At 35.4% G+C, this 19,444-nt stretch overlaps 1 protein-coding gene across 2 annotated transcripts in view; it reads right to left on the reverse strand.

The window, feature by feature from the left end:
* LOC149797905 (uncharacterized) overlaps positions 1–19,444 on the reverse strand; it is a 41,843-nt gene that overhangs the window by 17,446 nt on the left and 4,953 nt on the right. The window contains exons 2-3 of one of the 2 annotated variants that reach the window (XM_089962948.1): positions 14,217–14,503; positions 12,798–12,890 (exon numbers count right to left, since the gene is read on the reverse strand). In XM_089962948.1, coding sequence (XP_089819074.1) covers positions 12,798–12,890; positions 14,217–14,503 — 380 coding nt within the window. The remainder of the gene's footprint in view (positions 1–12,797; positions 12,891–14,216; positions 14,504–19,444) is intronic. The other variant, XM_089962949.1, reaches the window with a different exon arrangement.

The raw sequence follows: 19,444 nt of genomic DNA on the forward strand, positions 1-19,444 counted from the left end.
GTCATAAAGCTTTCAGTGGTAAAGCAGCATGAGTGGTAGTACTAATACTAATGCCTCTACTTCGTAGATGGGGTTACAACATCAAAGCTAGGTGCATGGGTGTTGTCAACATTGATGGACAATATTAATTTATTCATTAATACCTACTGTTATTCAATACCAAACGATGATTGCTATGATTCTCTGGTATATTTCATATTCCCATATAAATTGTTAATAAATCATCCATTTAACTCTTTCATTTCACGATGTTATTATGCCAGGAATGCATGTATAACTTTCCTAGGTATTAGCCTCGTTTCCAATTTTGGCACATTTGGAATACTACCATCGTTATCTCGCATAATAGTTAGGGTTGCTTATGACATCACTAATGTTTAAAGCTAAAACATTTATTTGTACTCCAAATTTCGACCACAGAGGAATAAATTAGTTGTATGCACACTTTACTAACACTCTGGGTTCTATAGGTTTTCAATTACAATTTTTAATTTAGGCGTAGTTTTGTTGCTATAGGTAGCAGACTACGGTTGCCCATGCAAGCGCACTCTCGCAGAAGTTTTCCTAGCGGTTGCTACCCAGTGAACAGCAGAATTTTCCCTGCCAAGGAGGTATAAAAGGCTTGTCAGTGTCTCCAATAGGACCTGTTCGGGTTTCTAACGGTCACGTTACGAGCTCTGTATGTTCAGAAAGAGCGTGGGCAAATCTTTCACTATTTTTTTACTATGAATACCATATAAGGAAGTATACAAAGATAAGGTAACTCTTTTGTTTATTATTTTCTGCAAATCACAATTCATAGTTATTTCACAATATCTAACAAAATAAATGCAAAGAAAATAATTATTCTTTTATAGAACATTTTGGATAGATCTAAAACTAAGTTTTGAAATCTGTGTACAAAATACCTTTATGGATATTTATTCATTCACTGTCATATTTTGAATCAGCAACTTCAGCTTACATATCTGCTTATCAGTTAAATAGTATTCAGACAGTATTTTTATGATCCTGTGAGGTCAAGTCAAGGGTTTCTTGCAGACCTTGTTTGAATAATGATGTTTATGACAATTCAATAGGAATAGGATATAATAATAATAATAATAAGTGCATGTTTGAAAAGAGAGCAAACGAGTATTTCTCAAAGCTCTCTCTAATAGCTATTTGTTAAATTGTAAAGCTGCAGAGTGTTTCTCAAGGCTTTGTACATATGCTGTTAGTTATTTTGTTACAGCCACTAAGTGTTTCTCAAGGCTCTGTTTGAAATTAACCTATATGAATTTAGTGAAAAGTTAGACAATGTTTCAAAGTCTATAAGTAAACCATCATTTTAAAATAACATCTGAACACTAAACTTTGACAACGATAAATGTTAATATCAACATCTGTCACGAAAGCTGTTGCTTAATTTAATTATATTTGTCATACTGCACACTACCACTGTGATGTAAAAATTAATTAGTTATTATTCGAAGTGATGTACCTGATGTTCGAGTCATAAACTTTTAATACCATGCAAGTCTGTGACTTGATAAATCATATGAAACTAAAATCTGAGTCTGCATTTCATCACTAGTCCCATTCTTATTGTAAGGATTCCCCACTTCATCAAAGAATCAGAGACCTCTTGGAGTTACGGTCTAAGTTCAACTGGGCCTTTACTCTAATGAGAGCTTATCAGCCATAGAGAACATAGGGAGTCATTGAGTGGTCACCAGAAGTTTAATGGCCAACACTACCCCGTAGCAAAATATATATATATATATATATATATATATATATATATATATATATATATATATATATATATATATCAAAGTGACAAAACCTAACATCTACAGAACAAAGAGCAGATAGGACTATTGCATTAATTATCAGTTCTAAATGAATCAATTTTAGGATGTGCTCAATTCAGTCAGTCTAAAATCAACTGGAATGATCTTTTATCTTTTCTTGGGTCTTTATTTTATGCACCAATGAGGTGCCGCAGAATTACCTTTCCTGCACCAAAGATTTAAAAAAAAAAAAAAAAAAACAGTTTGCTAGTGCAAAGATAGCACAAGCCAGGGGTGCACAACCTGTGGTCTGAATCTGGCCAACAAACCTGTTCTGTCCAGCTATATGGGCAAATTAAAATAACACAGAAATCTGGCCTGCGAACAGTAATTATATTAAAGAAATGTGTTTGCAGCTCTCGAGTGGTCTTACAAAATGCAATCCAGTCTTTGGCCAAAATCAGCTGTGCACCCCTGGTTTAAGCTTACAATACCCCCCCCTCCGGTAATGCCAAATAGACAGACCACCAGGGAACATACTCCCCACTTTCCCTCCTGCTGCTTTTCCAACTTCTGCTGCAACTTAATTTTTTCAATTGAAACTCCTGCAAATAAGGTACATATACAAAGTTAGTCCCTGCTCCAGGGGGCTGGTGCTGTGAAAACCACTCCAAACTTCTGCATGTGACATAGGAAGAATAAATAGGATGCAGTGAGGCTGTACATGCTACATGCCTTTTTATGTGTGTGCATGCTCTACTACAAGAGCAGAGCTAAAAGTGTTAGTTATTGGCATGCATATGAGGTAACCTTACTGACAGTACAGATCCAGAAAAAAACAAATTCAGTAAAACTTCTCTAAAGCAGAAACTGATATGAGAAATAGTTTGGGCTAAATTACTACTATAGAGGTAAAAGTACTATCTGACCAATGGGCATTTGGACTTGAGTTTTGGGCTAGTCAAATGAGGATACTTCCCAGCAGACACTGGTTTTTCAACAACTATAAATTTATACATCTTAAATTGATACCTTCTGCTAATGCATATATGCGATGCTAAAAATATGAGCTCTGTCCCTGTTGACTTGTACATGCATTTCCAGCCAAGAGTTAGGAAACCTCAGTGAGGCATAAAAACATTTCCTGTTAAAGCTTTGCATTGGATAGAATGCAAACATCCAGTCATTTTCACCCATAAGAACAGAACTTGCATAAAATAATGAAAGTGTTCTACTAGTAGTTTTATAGCCTATAAGCGAGAATTTCCACTGAAAACTGGGTCAGTTGTGGAAGTGAAATAAAACGGCAACATGTATATAGCCAGTTCTGACTAAAGTTTTCAAGGATATGAAAGTGATGACATTTTAAATTACATCACAATCAGATTCAAGATGAAAGACATTAGTATAAATCCTGTTTGAAATTGCATTTGTCATCAGATTACAATGTATGCAATGGAAGAGATTGATTTTTTTAAAAAAGTTACTCTCACTCAGGTAGTCATTATAATGCTTTGGGGATTAGCCTACAAACAGTTGCTAGAAGGCAGAAAGCTAGACGGACTTCGTTGGAGTGTACTTCATACTTGCAGAAGGTAATGAGTTAAAATGTTCACTCAAATTTCAAACTTGTCACTCTAGGGCTTCTTACTTGGAGCAATGTTTTGGCATAATAATACTGATGTACTTTCCTACAGTGTTTATATCATTTACAAGCATGTAATATTACAACTTGCACTGCACTTCTATGCCGCAAACAACCATGGAAGTAAATATACAATGAGAACTGAGATGCAAGATTCTCACTGAAACAATTGGTTATCTATCAGCAATTACTCACTAAATTAAGATGTAATGGTATGCTAATTAACTGGCTGTCTAGGTATATTTCTGCTCTTTAACCAAGCACGAAGCAAAATTTGAATGTTTAACTCATTCGGCCCCAGCACTGTTATCAGTATCTCTGCTGCTATGCCTCAGAAGCACAAAGCTGTGTCTAGCTGCTTGTGCCCCAGAGTTTTTACCCGTTTGAAATTTTTTGAAAACATCGTGCACATGCATTCACTCTTACCTTAATTTCTCTTCTTATATCCAATTAAAATCAATGACATTTTCACCATTTTATCCAAATGAATTTGTCTACACAGTGATGTATTTCACAACTTATTTATACAGTATTTACAAAATTATGTGCAACATTTATCAGCAAGAACTCTATCATCACCGCTGTCAGCATCCTCATCTTCGGACTATTAAATCTCAGAAACTTCTATGTCTGAATCTAAATCTCACAAAACATCCAACTGCCGAACATATCTTTCATCAGCTTGCTCAATATTTTCAAGACCTAACCCGAGAAAGTCCTCATTTGTGCTCTCATCAAAAATCACTCTTACATCTGTCATCATTTACGGTTTTTCATGAACAGAACACGTGTAGTTAAACCGCTCTCGAACAGGAGCCCTTGGCTTCTGAACAATTCAAATTTCCACAAATGAAAGTAAAATCATTTCTGATTGGTTTAACAGTTGTTTAGTTCTTGGAATAAACTTAATGTATCTAACACACATTCATCACGCCTGGAGACAGGATTGGCCATTGAATGCAGTAAACAATTCACTACTACAGGCGGGATCGGGGCCAAATGAGTTAAGTGTACAAACTAGTGTAGCCACACTTTTTCACACAAATATTTCCAGGTCTCTTCAAGCTTCTTTTTCTGGATGAAATTGTTGTCAAGGTTCATTTATGATCTTTACCTAACAGAATCAGCATTATGGCCTTGAAAAGATACATTTTATAAATCAAATTTTTTTTATTTTAGAAACTCTTAACACATGAAATAAACCACACGAAGTACCACTAGAAACAAATATGACATTGGAAATTGATACAAATTTCCACGTAACTCACTGAAATGTGATGAATAAAAATTGAAAAGGGTTGTTTTAAGTTTTCTGACAATACCTCTGGAGAAGGAGGACAATTTTTTGCTGGTTAAAATGAAAATAAATCAAGTTGGTGCTGAACATCAATGCAACCTAAGTATATTTTTATTACATTTGTTGTCAATTAATCCCTGGGAATGGGGTTTTGCACTGAGAATTGCTCCAAGATTCATTCGATTATTGCATATTTAATAAGGTCTGATAGTAAAATTCCACACAAAGGTGAATCAGTGGTGGTTAAGGTATTGATGATAACGTTTAACACTGTTCCCAGTGCTAACAGCCAAATAATATGCATGATTTATAACAATATTAACATAACAAATGGGGTAATAAGGAAAGATAAGCTTTAATTACAGCACTCCCTTGTTATAATGTGTTAGTCGGGATCCATAACCACTTACTAAAGTATGTCATACCCAAGTACCATGAGCACTCTATATCAATTCAAAAGTGTTCTCCATGATATAGCAGTGTTAGGGACCAGCTTCGCACTGCTAAAAGAGACCGCCATAAAGCTGAAAGGCTTTGGCTTTCCACCAGACTCACTATTCATAAGCAAATCTATGAAACAGCTAAGAAGAATGTCACAAATATAGTCCATGCAATGAAATCAGCCCACTACACTACTAAGATCATGGAAAGTTCCAGCTGCAAAGAGCTCTTCGAGGTTCCTAACAAGATAATGTCAAGGAACAAATCTATACCACTTCCAACTACCTTCTCTCCAGTCAACCTTTCGGACATGTTTGCAAATTTCTTCTGTGACAAAGTACAAACCATTAGAGATAAGCTTGACACCACAATTTCAATTGACTCGTCATCACCATACAGTTGGGATACAGAATTTGAGCTGCAACCATTAGCAGCATTTGAACCTGTCTCTATGGATTTTGTAAGTACAATCCTGGCGAAGTGTGCACCAAAGTCATGTGAACTTGATCCAATTCCAACATCACTGCTGCTTGGGTGCTTAGATCCAGTATTGCCTTCACTAACTAATGTTATTAATACCTCTCTCATCCGAGGAATTCCCATCATTTTTCAAAACTGCCATTGTAAAGCCTCTGCTGAAGAAATCAACACTAGATCATAACGATTTAAAGAACTACCGTACAGTTTCTAATCTCCCATTCATATCAAAAATCTTAGAAAAGGTTGTTCTATCCCAGCTTGTATCTCATCTAAATTCAAAGTCTTTTTAGCAATATACAATCTGCATATCGCTCTTGCCACAGTACTGAAACTATTTTAAAAGTAGTTAATGACATTCTCTCTGCGTTGGATAGCGGAAAGATTACAATCCTCATCCTCCTTGATTTGTCTGCAGCATATGACACAATAGACCATGATATATTACTTCACCGCCTCCAGCATGTATTTGGCATTCATGATACAGCCTTACTGTGGTTCAAGTCCTACTTGGTCAACAGGACACAAATTGTATCTGCAAATGGAATACACTCCAGCCCAGTTGAACTATGTTGTGGTGTTCCACAGGGGTCTGTTCTTTTCATTCTATACACTCAGCTGCTCTCAAGTGTCCTAGATCATCATCCAGTGTCTCACCAATTGTGGGGCCCCAAGTGGTCTAAAGAGCCTTCAGTTACGGATCACTGCCATCTCACCACTGCGTGGGTTCGAGTCTAGGATCCAGCCAATGTGGGTATGTGAGAAAGTTTGCCAGTAGCTTCTCGTGGGTCTGTGGTTCTTCCTCCACCATTAATACTGTCCACCATGCATAGCCTATCGTGTGCTGATAAATGGCGTTAAACCCCAAAACAACAACAACTCCCCAATTGTATGCTGATGACACCCAAATATACAAATCTAGCCACCCAACTGAAGTTCATGCTATCATCCAAGGTGTAGAGAGGTGCATTTCTAATGTGAAATCATGGATGACGTGCAACAAGCTGCAGATGAATGATGATAAAACTGAGGCCATTCTGATCACAACACAGACTTTCTCATTCACATCCTTTACCTCAAACAATAAATATCAGCAACGCGAACATTAAATTCACACAATCAGTACGAAACCTAGGTGTTACTCTGGACAGTACTTTCACATTGCACCAACATGTCATGAACATATGCAAGGCTGCATATCTTGAGCTGAGACGCATCAGCTCAATTTGCAAATATCTTTCAGTTGATGCCAGTATAACACTTGCGTGTTCGTTAGTACTTTCAAGACTGGACTATTGTAACATCAATTCTGTCTGGTTCATCTCAATATCTACTCCAGAAACTTCAAAACACAGCTGCTTGGATCATACTTAGAGTACCATGATCAGAACACACCTCCCCGCTGCTCTGTACCCTACACTGGCTATCCATTCGATCCAGAATCAAACACAGAATTTGTTCTCTGTGCTACGTTTCACTGACGGACTCCAGTCCAACATAACTATCAGACCTAACCCACGTGTACATGCGCAATATACTTACGCCCCTCTTCTGACAATCGTATACTCATTATTCCCACTATGAAAATGAAGTCATATGGACAGCGTTCTTTTGCATACCAGGGCCCAGCAACGTGGAATGAATTGCCCACTGAATCTAGACACAAAGACACGGTGATCTCATTCATAAGTGCTCTTAAAACTCGCTTTTTTTGACTGCAAGAACAAACTTAAAGACCTAATAATGTTTCCTACCTGAAATATTCTCAGCATGTTTTTATATACATTTTTTAATGTTTTTCTAATTTCATGGTGTTTGTTTTTGTAATAATATGTATTTTATCTTATAGGTGTTGTCTAATGTTGTAAAGCGCTTAGAGCTTGTAAAGATTAGGTGCTATACAAAGTCCTCATTATTATTATTATTATTGTGGAGCTATATCTGTCTGCTTTTTTGTAATATCACCCACTTTGGTGTATCTTAAATGACCTTGATGCTGCAAAGCTCGGAAGTAGGGTACAGCCTCATCATGCCTACAGGTAGGATTGGGGCTGAACAAGTTCTGCAAACCTCCACAAATTACTGGTAAGAATTCAATAAAATGAACTCGATCAGTTCAGCTTTGACTTGATTACATAGTTTTAAGCAATCAAGTTGCAGCTGTGATTACATAATTTTAAGCAATCAGGTTGCAGCTGTAACTTGGGAACCATGACAAGCTGACAACTGAAAGTACAAAGCTTGATTGCCTGATCAATTTTCAGTTAAAACTCACAACTATAGCACACGTGCATGTAAACTTTGCATACTTTCATGTACCTTTATATTGATATAAGCACTAGCTAAGCTACAACAACATATATACATAACATTACATCTTGTACTTACTAATCCTACAATGCACAATCACACAGGAAACATCTATGATGGATTGTAAATGTTGCAACAGAACTATATGAAAATCAACACATTAGCAAAATTGGTACATTATTTCATGGTTTATAAATGTTGTACATTATTTCAATGTTTATAAATAAGATACCAATTTGGAGAGTGGTTATGAAAGTATGCAACAAAATAATTTAGATTGCATTATGCACAGTGCTTCATACATATATATATACAAGTTTACAGCAACTACAGATACAAATAGGAATTAAAGTTACTAATGTTAACAATTATGCTACATGACAGGCAAGCTATCACTATCAAGGTCAAAACAAAGACAACTTTTATGTGGCTTTGCTGTGATGCAAAGAAAGCTTGTTGTCTAAAACAAAAGTCATTGCCATCATATTTTAAAGATACCAGAACAAAAAAGAAAACATCTTGGCAATGGCATTTACACAGGATTTTAGCTTTGTTATTCATGCAATAATTTTGCTGTATCTTATCCGCTGTGCTGTGGCATAGTCAAAGAGTACAGGAAATGGCAATTGCCTTATGATGAGCATTAAAAAACCCTGCAAGTTTGCTACAGCAAGAAATGTGGGTCACTGTGACCAATATTTGCTTGCACAATGTAGCACCCTACCAGACAAACATTCCCATTATGTCTAAGAGAAACCCAGCAAATACATAAACTTAAATCACTTAAGCCGATTGTGAGTAGTACTCTTCGGTGTCATGACAAGAGAACCTGAAACTGGTAAGGGCATGGTTCACAAATGGCTCTGAATGTCTGAATGTTGGTCACGTATGTTGTTTAGAATTAGAATTATTAAGCAGATACCATTACTTACTTATTTGACTTGCCATGACCATAACCCCTGAAATGCATACCTCCAAATCAATAGGCTTCTTTAGTAAAGACCGTTCAATTACAAATACAGTATAATTGTAATTATTTAATTATACCAGTTACATTATAACTGAACTCAAGTGGGCACAATACTGACTGCTATGCCAGATTTATTGTTCCATAATGCTGCATTGACCATAGTTCTTCAGGATGCCTATATTCACATCCTGTGAGTGTACTTATCATTTCTTTTCTCATTAGAATTTATCCCTGCAAGATCATGCTACAAAACCATATAGCCTTGGCACAAAGGTTAAAATAAAAGTAATAAATAAGAATCTAAAAATGAAATTAAGAAGTTATGAATTTATTTGATCAAAATACTCATGAACAAGTAGACTACATCATTAATGGACTAATACAGCATTATGGAACAATAAATCTGGCATAGCAGTCAGTAGAGCACAGAGTTGGGTTCAGTTATAATGTAACTGGTGTAATTAAATAATTACTATTATACTGTATTTGTAATGAACAGTCTTTACTAAAGATGCCTATTGATTTGGAAGTATGCATTTCAGGGGTTATGGTCATGGCAAGTCAAATAAGTAAGTAATGGTATCTGCTTAATAATTCTAATTCTAAACCACATACGTGACCAACAGTCAGTCATTCAGAGCCATTTGTGAACCATACCCTTACCAGTTTCAGGTTCTCTTGTCATGACACCGAAGAGTACTACTCACAATTGGCTTAAGTGATTTAAGTTTTTGCATTAATTATTGCTAAATGAAATGGGAGATCTTTCAAATATTGGACTCTTCCTTACTTTCTCACCTCTACTCCCTAGAGCTTTTACTAGGATGATGGGTATTAAATAGATTCACTTGGGATTGTTATGGGTTCTCATCAGTGATTTCAACTACTGGTTGATGCACAAAGTCCTATGATTTGCCATTGTGAGGGATCTGTCACTCTTTAGAAGGTGGATGAAACTAACCAGAGTGATTTTGACCAACTTCCATTGGGAAGTGCTGCCCATTCCTCTCTCATGACAGCCAACAACTTCCTTCTATTTGATTCCACCTTAACCTGAGCAGATTTCCATACCCTGGGAAAGAACCATAGACCCATTGCTTACAGGCACTGGCAACTGAACAACATAGGCAAGTGCCCGAGATACCTCCTAGGCAATGAAGAGTCTTCCAAAATTGAAGAGAAAGAAGCTCATTCCTTCCTCCTGGTGCTATAGGCATGGCAAATTTCTACCAAGTCTCATACCACATCAGACCAAAGACAACCAACAGATATCTGACAATTAACACAAACACACCACTCTGGTTCCAAGCAGCCCATTAATTTTAATATTACATTTACAGTAGCCCAAGCCATATTAAAGACTGAAAGAAAAACCCAAAAATAAATAATCGACTGGAACAAGAATGGGATGGTAGTATTCACCTTGGACTGGGAGTAGTGCCAGAAAACTAGACATTAATCTGATAAAACCAATTATATTGATACTGCCATTAAAATTGTATTACTTTTACCAAAACCCTTGACTGTCTGAACAGTTTCTTTTGGTTCTGCTTTTTCTTGTGCTTCCTTACCTGCCTATTCCTCTATCTATTTAAATATTTATATAAAAGGATCAAATGCTGCCCACTTCCTCTTAAAAGTCAGTTTGCACTTGTATGTTACCACTCTTATTAATGAATATATATAACAATCTCAAGAATTGTGTTCTTAAACTGCATTATAACTTTTAAGGCCCATTAAGACTGTGAACATCTTATTATAAATTCTGCAATGCCACAAACCACGATTAAAAAAAAAAAAAACATGAATAAGGGCCCTTTTGTGGAAACTGTAAGCCCCATTACCCTAATCCACTTGTTTGAAGACATTATCATTTTTGCTCAATCAAAAAAATTTTCATAAACAGGAAATTAATTCACAGTGTTCGACTCTAAATGTTTTATAATCTGGATCAAGTAGTCAATACTTTCAGAATGTTATGCAACTGAAATTTAAATGGATTTAGGTCTTTTTATAAAAATGCCACCTCCACCAAATTAACTCTCCTCCAGTTAGTAGTATACCTAAAATAGTTTAAAAACAAAACAGACATAACCATAAGATGTAAGAAAAAGTTCTCAACCCCAATAACCATGATTTTAATGGGACGTCTGATGCTAGATTACCCCCCCACCAAAACAACAAAAATACCACCAGCCAACTGATCACGATTTTTTGTTTGCCACAGAGGTTCCACCAAGCAAAGGATCAGGCAATCATTCTGGTATCTTTCAGTATCATAATAAAAATTAATTTACATTTATTAATATGATCATGCTTACAAGCCATCAAGGATGAAAACCAAAATATCTTTGATCCTGAAATTATTATCAGATAGCCGACTATAATCTTGTTTACTGAAGAATAAAATTTAAAAAAACTGGATCAAAATTCATTTGTATATATTCAATTCACAGAATTCATTAGAAGTACCAAATCTACAAGCAATTATCTTTGACTCTACCCCAAGGTCAAGTAGGTCTGGTTCTCACTTCTTTTTTTTTTAATACACTAGTACCGATATGTGATCAGATCTGCATCATAGTTCATTCTGGACCAACTACATATTGCAAGGTGTTTAGTAAAAACATATGTCAATACCAAAATTCATTCTATAGTTGTAAAACAAATCTTTTAGGTGTCAGTATTGTTGTCCTGTAGAACAATTTCATTCAAGCAATGCGACATATTCTGAGGTTATATCCATACCATTTTTTATTTAGGATCACTGCACATCACCAAAGTCTTTCAGTGAAAACACTATGTCTAAATGACAATCCATTCAGAACAATTACTAATCACAAGATTTGCAAGCTCTGTATGGTAGCCATGTTGGTCATCAGAACAGCACTGCTGTCATTTCAGATTATCCATATATCATAATAAGTCATAACTGAAGAAAAAAATCCAGATTGTTCTGACCATCCGAGCAGAACAATAAAAATAAAAAAGATTTTGATGATGGCCACCATGTCTGGATGTCACACTAACATATTTTTATTACGGACCCTCTACATATATCAAGAATTCATTTAGCAAAGCTCCCACTTCAAAATGACAATCAGTTCAGGAGAAAGCAACAAGATTTTCATGATAACCACCATTTTCATTTAGTAATGTTTACAAAGTATTGAATATGGTTACCATGATGAAAGATAAGTACAATTTTATCGTGTTTTATGGCACAGCAACAAAAGCAGATTATGTGGAGCCGAGTCAACAGGAGTATTATGCCTTGCAGGTAGCCAACCAGGGCTGATCTAGTGGTAAGATTCAAACCCATTCCCGCTGCGAGTCTGGCACAGCGCCACATATTTCATCCAAGGACCATTTATTTTGAAGGATTAGAAACAAGATTTTCAAAACACCATGGTGGTCATGTGTGATGTCAGGTATTTGCTATTTTCATTTAGGAGCAGCTTACAGCCACATGTCTAGCAATGAAAAGCCAATGTTGATATTCAGGAGTAGAGATGAATACGTGACCATACTGGATGTCAGATGAGTGCCATTTTCATTAGGACCAACTACACCACAGGATGAAATAATGTCACACTGCCACTGGACAATGGCCAGATGCAGGCCCATCACATAACTCTTCTGGTTGATCAACAGCAAAGCTAATATGACCAGTAGTCAATGAAATTGATTATTCAGCACAAAATGGAACCTAAGAATAAGCCATTTATCTGAAAACCTCACAGCAATCACTAATACAGTTTAGAGACTTTTGGTGTCTTTAAAGATGTGCCACACATGCCTTTGCAAATCCACAACAAATTTGCCTTATTGAGGAAAACTTAGAGACTATAAAACTGGGCACACATCTAGAAGTGAAAATACCTCTCTGATTTTGAAATTTCCTCTTGATTTCTGGTTCACGATGATTTTCAAACCCAGGGTAGGCCTCACAGGTTATAGGATTATATGTAGAAACTGGATGTATAAATGCATTTTATAACCTGGTTAGTAAAAAATGGATACAAGGCATTAAACATGCAAGCCATATCAGATGTTAGCAACAGTATCAACAGATGCAATAATGAATGGTTAAGATATCCCAGAATACTATGAACATGACAGAATAAAGACAGGTATAGTCCATTTACTGTCCCTTGACAGGCCATAAATTTCAGTGTTCTCCAAAGTATTGTCAGACAACTACAATTTGACACAAGACTTTATTTATTCATTAATTTAAATATTTTCATGAATTTTTAGGGATTTTTTTTTTAAAAACCTATGTTTCAATATTTCACAAACAAGCACTTTGGATGAATTACCATATGGAGTGTACTCTGTGGATTTAACATAGAAACAAAGATGTTTCAATTTGTCCTGTACTTTTCAGGTTTTTAATTTTGTATGGTCAGTCAAGATGCATCAAACAGACTATATAATATCAAAAATTATATGTGAAGCCACAATGCAATGGATTTATCCAATTCATTTTCAACAAACATCATACAATTTGTAACTAAACAATGGTAATGTAAGACACATGCTTCCCCATATCAATCATACAAAGAATATTTGGATTTAGGATGAGTGTTCTGCATAAAGCAGTGTCCCACCTGCAAATAATACAATCATAAAGCAGGTAACCATAACATAACAGGGAAAAAACTTTAGACATTGTGATATTTAATGTAAACTGCAGCTGAATACAACCAAAGATGTCACTTTCAAAACTTTTTAAAGCACCTTCAATCTGCTGAGTGAAGTTCCACCAGAAAAGTTATACCTACCTCTCACCATTCACAGTAAAGACAAAGAAAACCCCAAACAAAGCTATGCATAGGTAACAAGACATCATAACATGTAATAAAAATAAACCATCTTGTCTAAAAGGTAGACTAGTGTGAACATTTTCATATTTTAACTTTATAAGTATCATCTGATACACAGTGTAATTGTTAAGCATAGGTCAGTTCTATGTTTGCTGTTTAAGGATGCATTCTAAAAGAATCATGACAAGGCTGGTGCAGGTGAGCTGAAAGCAGAAAAACAATCAACAAGTTTCCTAGTATAAAAGATAATCAGCATGCTTACAACAGGAATGATATTAGATTCATGCCAAAGTCTATGCATTCTCTAAAGAATGGAACTGTTGGCTACTTTCCTTCACAGAGATAAACCACATCTCCTGGTGAAAATTGCATGATGCAGGCAGTATGAACTGCATAGTCAATAAGCTGCTCCAAATAACACTAATAATTAGAAAAATGCAATTTTTACATATATATATATAAAATTAAATACCATGTTTCTTTGGCTTTGGTCGAACATCTTTATAAAGTTCAGCAGTAGTTGCTTGACTTCCTTTTTGTGGAAGTCTTTTCTTATCTGTACTGGGATCATAGGCATCACCAAACACCCTGCTTCTGGAGTTCACATCCTGTTTTACTGCTGTGGCTCTTTCTGCTGCCTGTTGTGGTGCAGAGTTGACAGGTGCAGATGACTTATTTGTTCGTCTGTTCTTACTTTCCTCTGGTTCCTCATTATAACCTGAGAAGACTTGGCTAATACCTCCTGGTGGCTGAGTCACTCTGTTGATAATCAACAAAGGATATAAAACGAATGTTAATTTTTAACAGAATTCATGTGTTTTAATTGCCTGATGTAATTATTGTGCAATACAAAACAATACTCAAAGAATAATTTTGGGGTGCAAATTAGCAGAATGGATTCACCCAATGCAGTCTTCAAACACAGTAGTTCTTATTAACCAATTAAGTAATATGTGAAATGGTAGTCTACACTTGAACATTTTGGGCTTTACCAATGTTGCAAATTGTGATAACTTTTCCTTATTGGCAACAAAATATATCTAGCGATTTTTCTGGCGACAACCTTTCTGGCTATTTAATATGTACATACAATCATGAATTTGGAGAGGAGAAATTCAAATGGACCAGGAAAGTAAGCCACAAACTTGGATACATAATGCACTGGAATCTGTTACATAAATAAATCCTTTGTTCGTAATGACAAACCCAGATTAATAGTGCATTGTTACATCATAATCCGCTTATGTTGACATCTGGTCCGAGTACTGTATACTGTGATACACTCAGTCATGCTACCGGACTATACCTACAATCGAATGACCTATTAAGACACAAACAGAAACGGCTACAATTAATTAAACGGCTAATCCTACTGTTCTTTTATCTTTTTTGTATGTACCAGTAAAATTGTATTGCTGCATCTTCAGAGAAAACTGATTACCTTTGAAGTATCAGCTGCTGTGTATATATACAAAGTAAATGTGAAAAACTGCAATTAGAATTATAAATTGTCAACAGTGCAACATTATTATGGGTGAAGTTACACACTGCTTGTTTATTGTCTCATCCTAAGAGTAAGTTAACAAAATTAACAGCATTTGGATTTAGTGCAAATTCATCAGACAACAGTCACTGAATCTGATGTTATACCAGACAGTCCAACATCATCTACATGTAGTGATGGTAGTAAGGCTTCAAGTGCAACATCACATTTTGATGAATGGGTCAAAAGTTCCCAAAAATTTCTGGACAGCTGGAGACTTGGGCATCCATGGCTGAGATATGATATAAAGTTAAAGAAGTCTTGTTCTGTGATATATGTATCAAGGCACAAGTCATCAATTCATTTACAACTGGTTGTGATATTTTGAAGGAGTGTGTCACCAAACATGAATCCAGGTGGGGAAAGTAAGATATGTTAATTTTGCTCATTGATATTTTAATTTTACCATCAATCCTGTGTTATGACTGCAGGGACCTAACCCATTTTATCCTGTTTACCAATTTCAACTGCAGTTCCTGATTCCTGAGAAGCAATTCTAAATACATTGGGGTAAAATGGAGCATCATACAGCAGCAGCTGCTGAAACAGTGACTACCTTCCCCATGTTTACCGTATTTACCGTATATGTTGGGACACAATAAAATAATTATTTTTTTTCCTGTCCCAGAACTTATGGTGAAACATTTTTTTTCACTTTGGTCATATGTCCCAAGACTTAAGAAACGAAATAAAATTGTATTGCATGTGTGCTTCCCCAAACCCCACTGCACGTTGCAATAAAATAGATAAATAAAACGTTGAATTGATAATAAAAAGAAAGAAACTAACCTTGTGTTGTTATCATTTATTCCTTTTTTCAACATGAGCATTTAAGAATAAAATATTTCCACGAAATCCGTAAGCGTAGGATTCCATACTGTAGCGTGTATCAATTATGTCCGATACCACACACCACGTTGTTCACATGAACATTGAGAAGCAATTGTGTGTGGTTGTGCTCCAAAGTTTGAACATGTTATCCGACTGAAAACTGGAGCCAACAAGATCGCAAACTAGAGGGAAACAGTCAACCGATATATTGAAGACGCCATTCACGCATGACATGGTGTTGGGTGCAAAATAATCAAGATTGAATTATATCCAGGTCTACTCTATGACAGTATGTCGCAAACAAAAATGATCATTTTAAAACACATTCACTTAAGTGTAATTGACAATCTTTTCACCAGCTTGGCTTACAAAATTATCCTTACTATTTACCTGCAGAAGTCAATGATACTTTGTATTAATTGTAACCATAGATGCCAAACACAAAGAACATAGAAGCCCTGGTGGTGAATAAACACGACTGGCAGCAATCAGTTAACTCCTTCTTTGAACCTACCGACAGGACATCAAAGACAAAAGGTGATTTTTATTACAAAGCAAGCCGATCTCAGAAGCTGACTTTGGTTACTTTTTTTTTTTGGGTAAAGGATATCAATACAAAGGTTATTTTATTGCAAAGCAAGCCGACATCGGAAGCTGACTAGATTTTGTGAAGTGAGCCGATATTTTAATATTCTTTTTTTTTAATATACAAAGACGGCCGAGATATGGAAGCAAAATTGGGTTCCTTTTCAATTATATTCACGGGAATTTTGAAAATAAACTGAAACAATGGAACAAATTTTGACGCAATATAGTGCTTTGTGCACAGATGTCGATGAATTCGCAAACAAGAGGGAACTAATCAACCAATATATTGAAGAAAACTGCTATTCACGCATGGCACAGTGTTAGGTTCAAAATAGCCAAGAATAATTTTCATCCAGGTCTACTGTATGACAGTATCTCGCCAAAAAAATCATTATTTAAAAACACATTCACTTGAGTGCAAGTGAAAATCTTTTCGCCAGCGCGGGTTACAAAAGTATCATTACTATTTATCTGCAGATATCAGTGCACCTTTGTAATAATTACTACAAAAAATGCCAAGCACACAGAAGCCTTGGTGGTAAATAAACACAGCTGGCAGCCAACAGTAAACTTCTTTGAACTTACTGACAGGACATCAAAAACAAAGGTTATTTTTATCACAAAGCAAGCCGACGTCGGAAGCCAACTTTGGACTCGGAAGACGATTTTTTAAAAAGGATATCAATACAAAGATTATTTTATTGCAAAGCAAGCTGACCTCAGAAGCCCACTTGGATTCTTTTACGTGTGCCGATATTTTATATTTTAGCTTCGAATAAACAAAGACGGCCGAGATATGGAAGCTAACTTGGGTTTCTTTTCACCAGTATTCACGACATTTTTTTAAAATAAAGTGAAACAATGGAACAGTTTTTAAAGTTTACAATATAATGCTTCGTGCGCGAACATCGATGACCCAACATCATCCAGAAGATTTGGAGCAAAATAAAATCACGTGATGAATAGATCATTTCGCTGACAATATGATCATTAACATGGATAAAACTCGAGTGTACTTTGATCGCATTCCTGGATGGACTGACTATAAGATGGGCATCAAAAGTGTGAGAATTAGCAAGACTAGTGCAGATTTGAAAACATCTGACTTTTGTCCTTGCAGTTTCCGCTTCAGGTGGTGTGTCGTCTCTAACATTTTTTCACGGTATGAGAAAGCTAAAAATATATTCATGTACCAAAAGAATAGATCGTACGTGTGCAGGAGAAGGGTTGTGTTGATGAGATGCTGCTGCAGTGGATTGAAGAGGTTTATGTCAAATATACAGTTTTATATTTTTTTAAAATAAAATTTCAGTTGGAGTGCAATTTCCGACATGTAATTTTCGAATGATTTAAATGGTGTCCCACAACTTACGACTAAAAAAAACCGATGTGTCCCAGAACATACAGTGCACAAAAAAATGACTTTTAAAATTAATTTATGGTGTCCCAACATATACGGTAAATATGGTACTAAAAATGTAACAATGTTATTTCTTTTATAAAGTATATAAAACTATATATTTCTTAAAAGGTAATACAATTTGCAACACAGTGATATATGTTTTGTTATCATTTACCAATGTACATGCTCACAACTGTATTTTGAAAGATGACTTGAAAGAAAAAAAAAAAACAAATTAAAAAACTTACCAAGATGTTCAGTGAATCTTTTGTCCATGAAAATTAATGAAATGCTCCTAATATTATGCGAATAAAATAAAGATAATTCAATTTCTAGTATTTTGGTCCAAATTTGAAGTTTCTAGCACTGTTAGTTCAAAAGTTATAATAATTTTACTAAAATTGGACAACATGACACAAGGAACAATTTGTTTACTTCACATTCTGGAACATGTACTTCAGCATGCAGTTTCTCATGAAAACTTGTCACAAATTAATACTAGAAATCTTTCAATGTAACGATTTGTTTCATCAACAAGTTTTTTCCCAGATTAAATCATCCCAAAGTAACTCAAAATAATGTTTTGCATCGGCTTCTCCTGTGTGTTGCTCCTACTATCAATTTAAATCTTGGCTGCAACCGAAGTGAAAAATCATCCCGGGCCCATTTTTCTTGAAAGCTTTTAAAGTCAGCTCCATTCTCCGAATCACTGTCGAAAAGTGCATGAAGCCATGCATCATCTCTTTCATCAACTTTATTAAATTCTAACCCATCATTTAAGTAAATATTATCATCGGAATCATCCAAATCGTCAACCCACATCCATGTTTACATCAGAGTTGTCATCCATCATTTTATCAATCGATTCTCAAGTCAACAATTTCTTTTCCAACCATGTTTTTTCTTTAAAATTTCACTGCGCATGCGTGCTTTAACCATTTCCTGTGTATGTGAAGAAGTACACATATATATGTGATGTATAACACGTGTTTCTAGAGACGCTACACACATACGTAGTAGAGTACGACTGTAGTTGTATTCAGGATAAAATGGGATACTACAACTGCAGGTGTATTCAGGATAGAATGAGGTATTATGACCGCAGTCATATTCAAGATAAAATGGGTTAAAATAAACAACAAGAAATAGCAAAGCAAACAAGTTATGCATAACTGAAAATAATTTATTTCTCAAAATACAGGAGTGAAAGAATTAAATTAACTTATAGCATGGTGAATGAATTCTTATTTCTTAAAAGTCTTTTTAATTCCAAAATTTCCAAGAAATCTGAATATATTCAAACAAAAAATGCCCCTTCTGTGTTGAAGTTTCAAAT

This window comes from Sinohyriopsis cumingii, chromosome 6 (assembly GCF_028554795.1).
Source record: "Sinohyriopsis cumingii isolate HCF-2022 chromosome 6, ASM2855479v2, whole genome shotgun sequence".
Classification (NCBI taxonomy): domain Eukaryota; kingdom Metazoa; phylum Mollusca; class Bivalvia; order Unionida; family Unionidae; genus Sinohyriopsis; species Sinohyriopsis cumingii.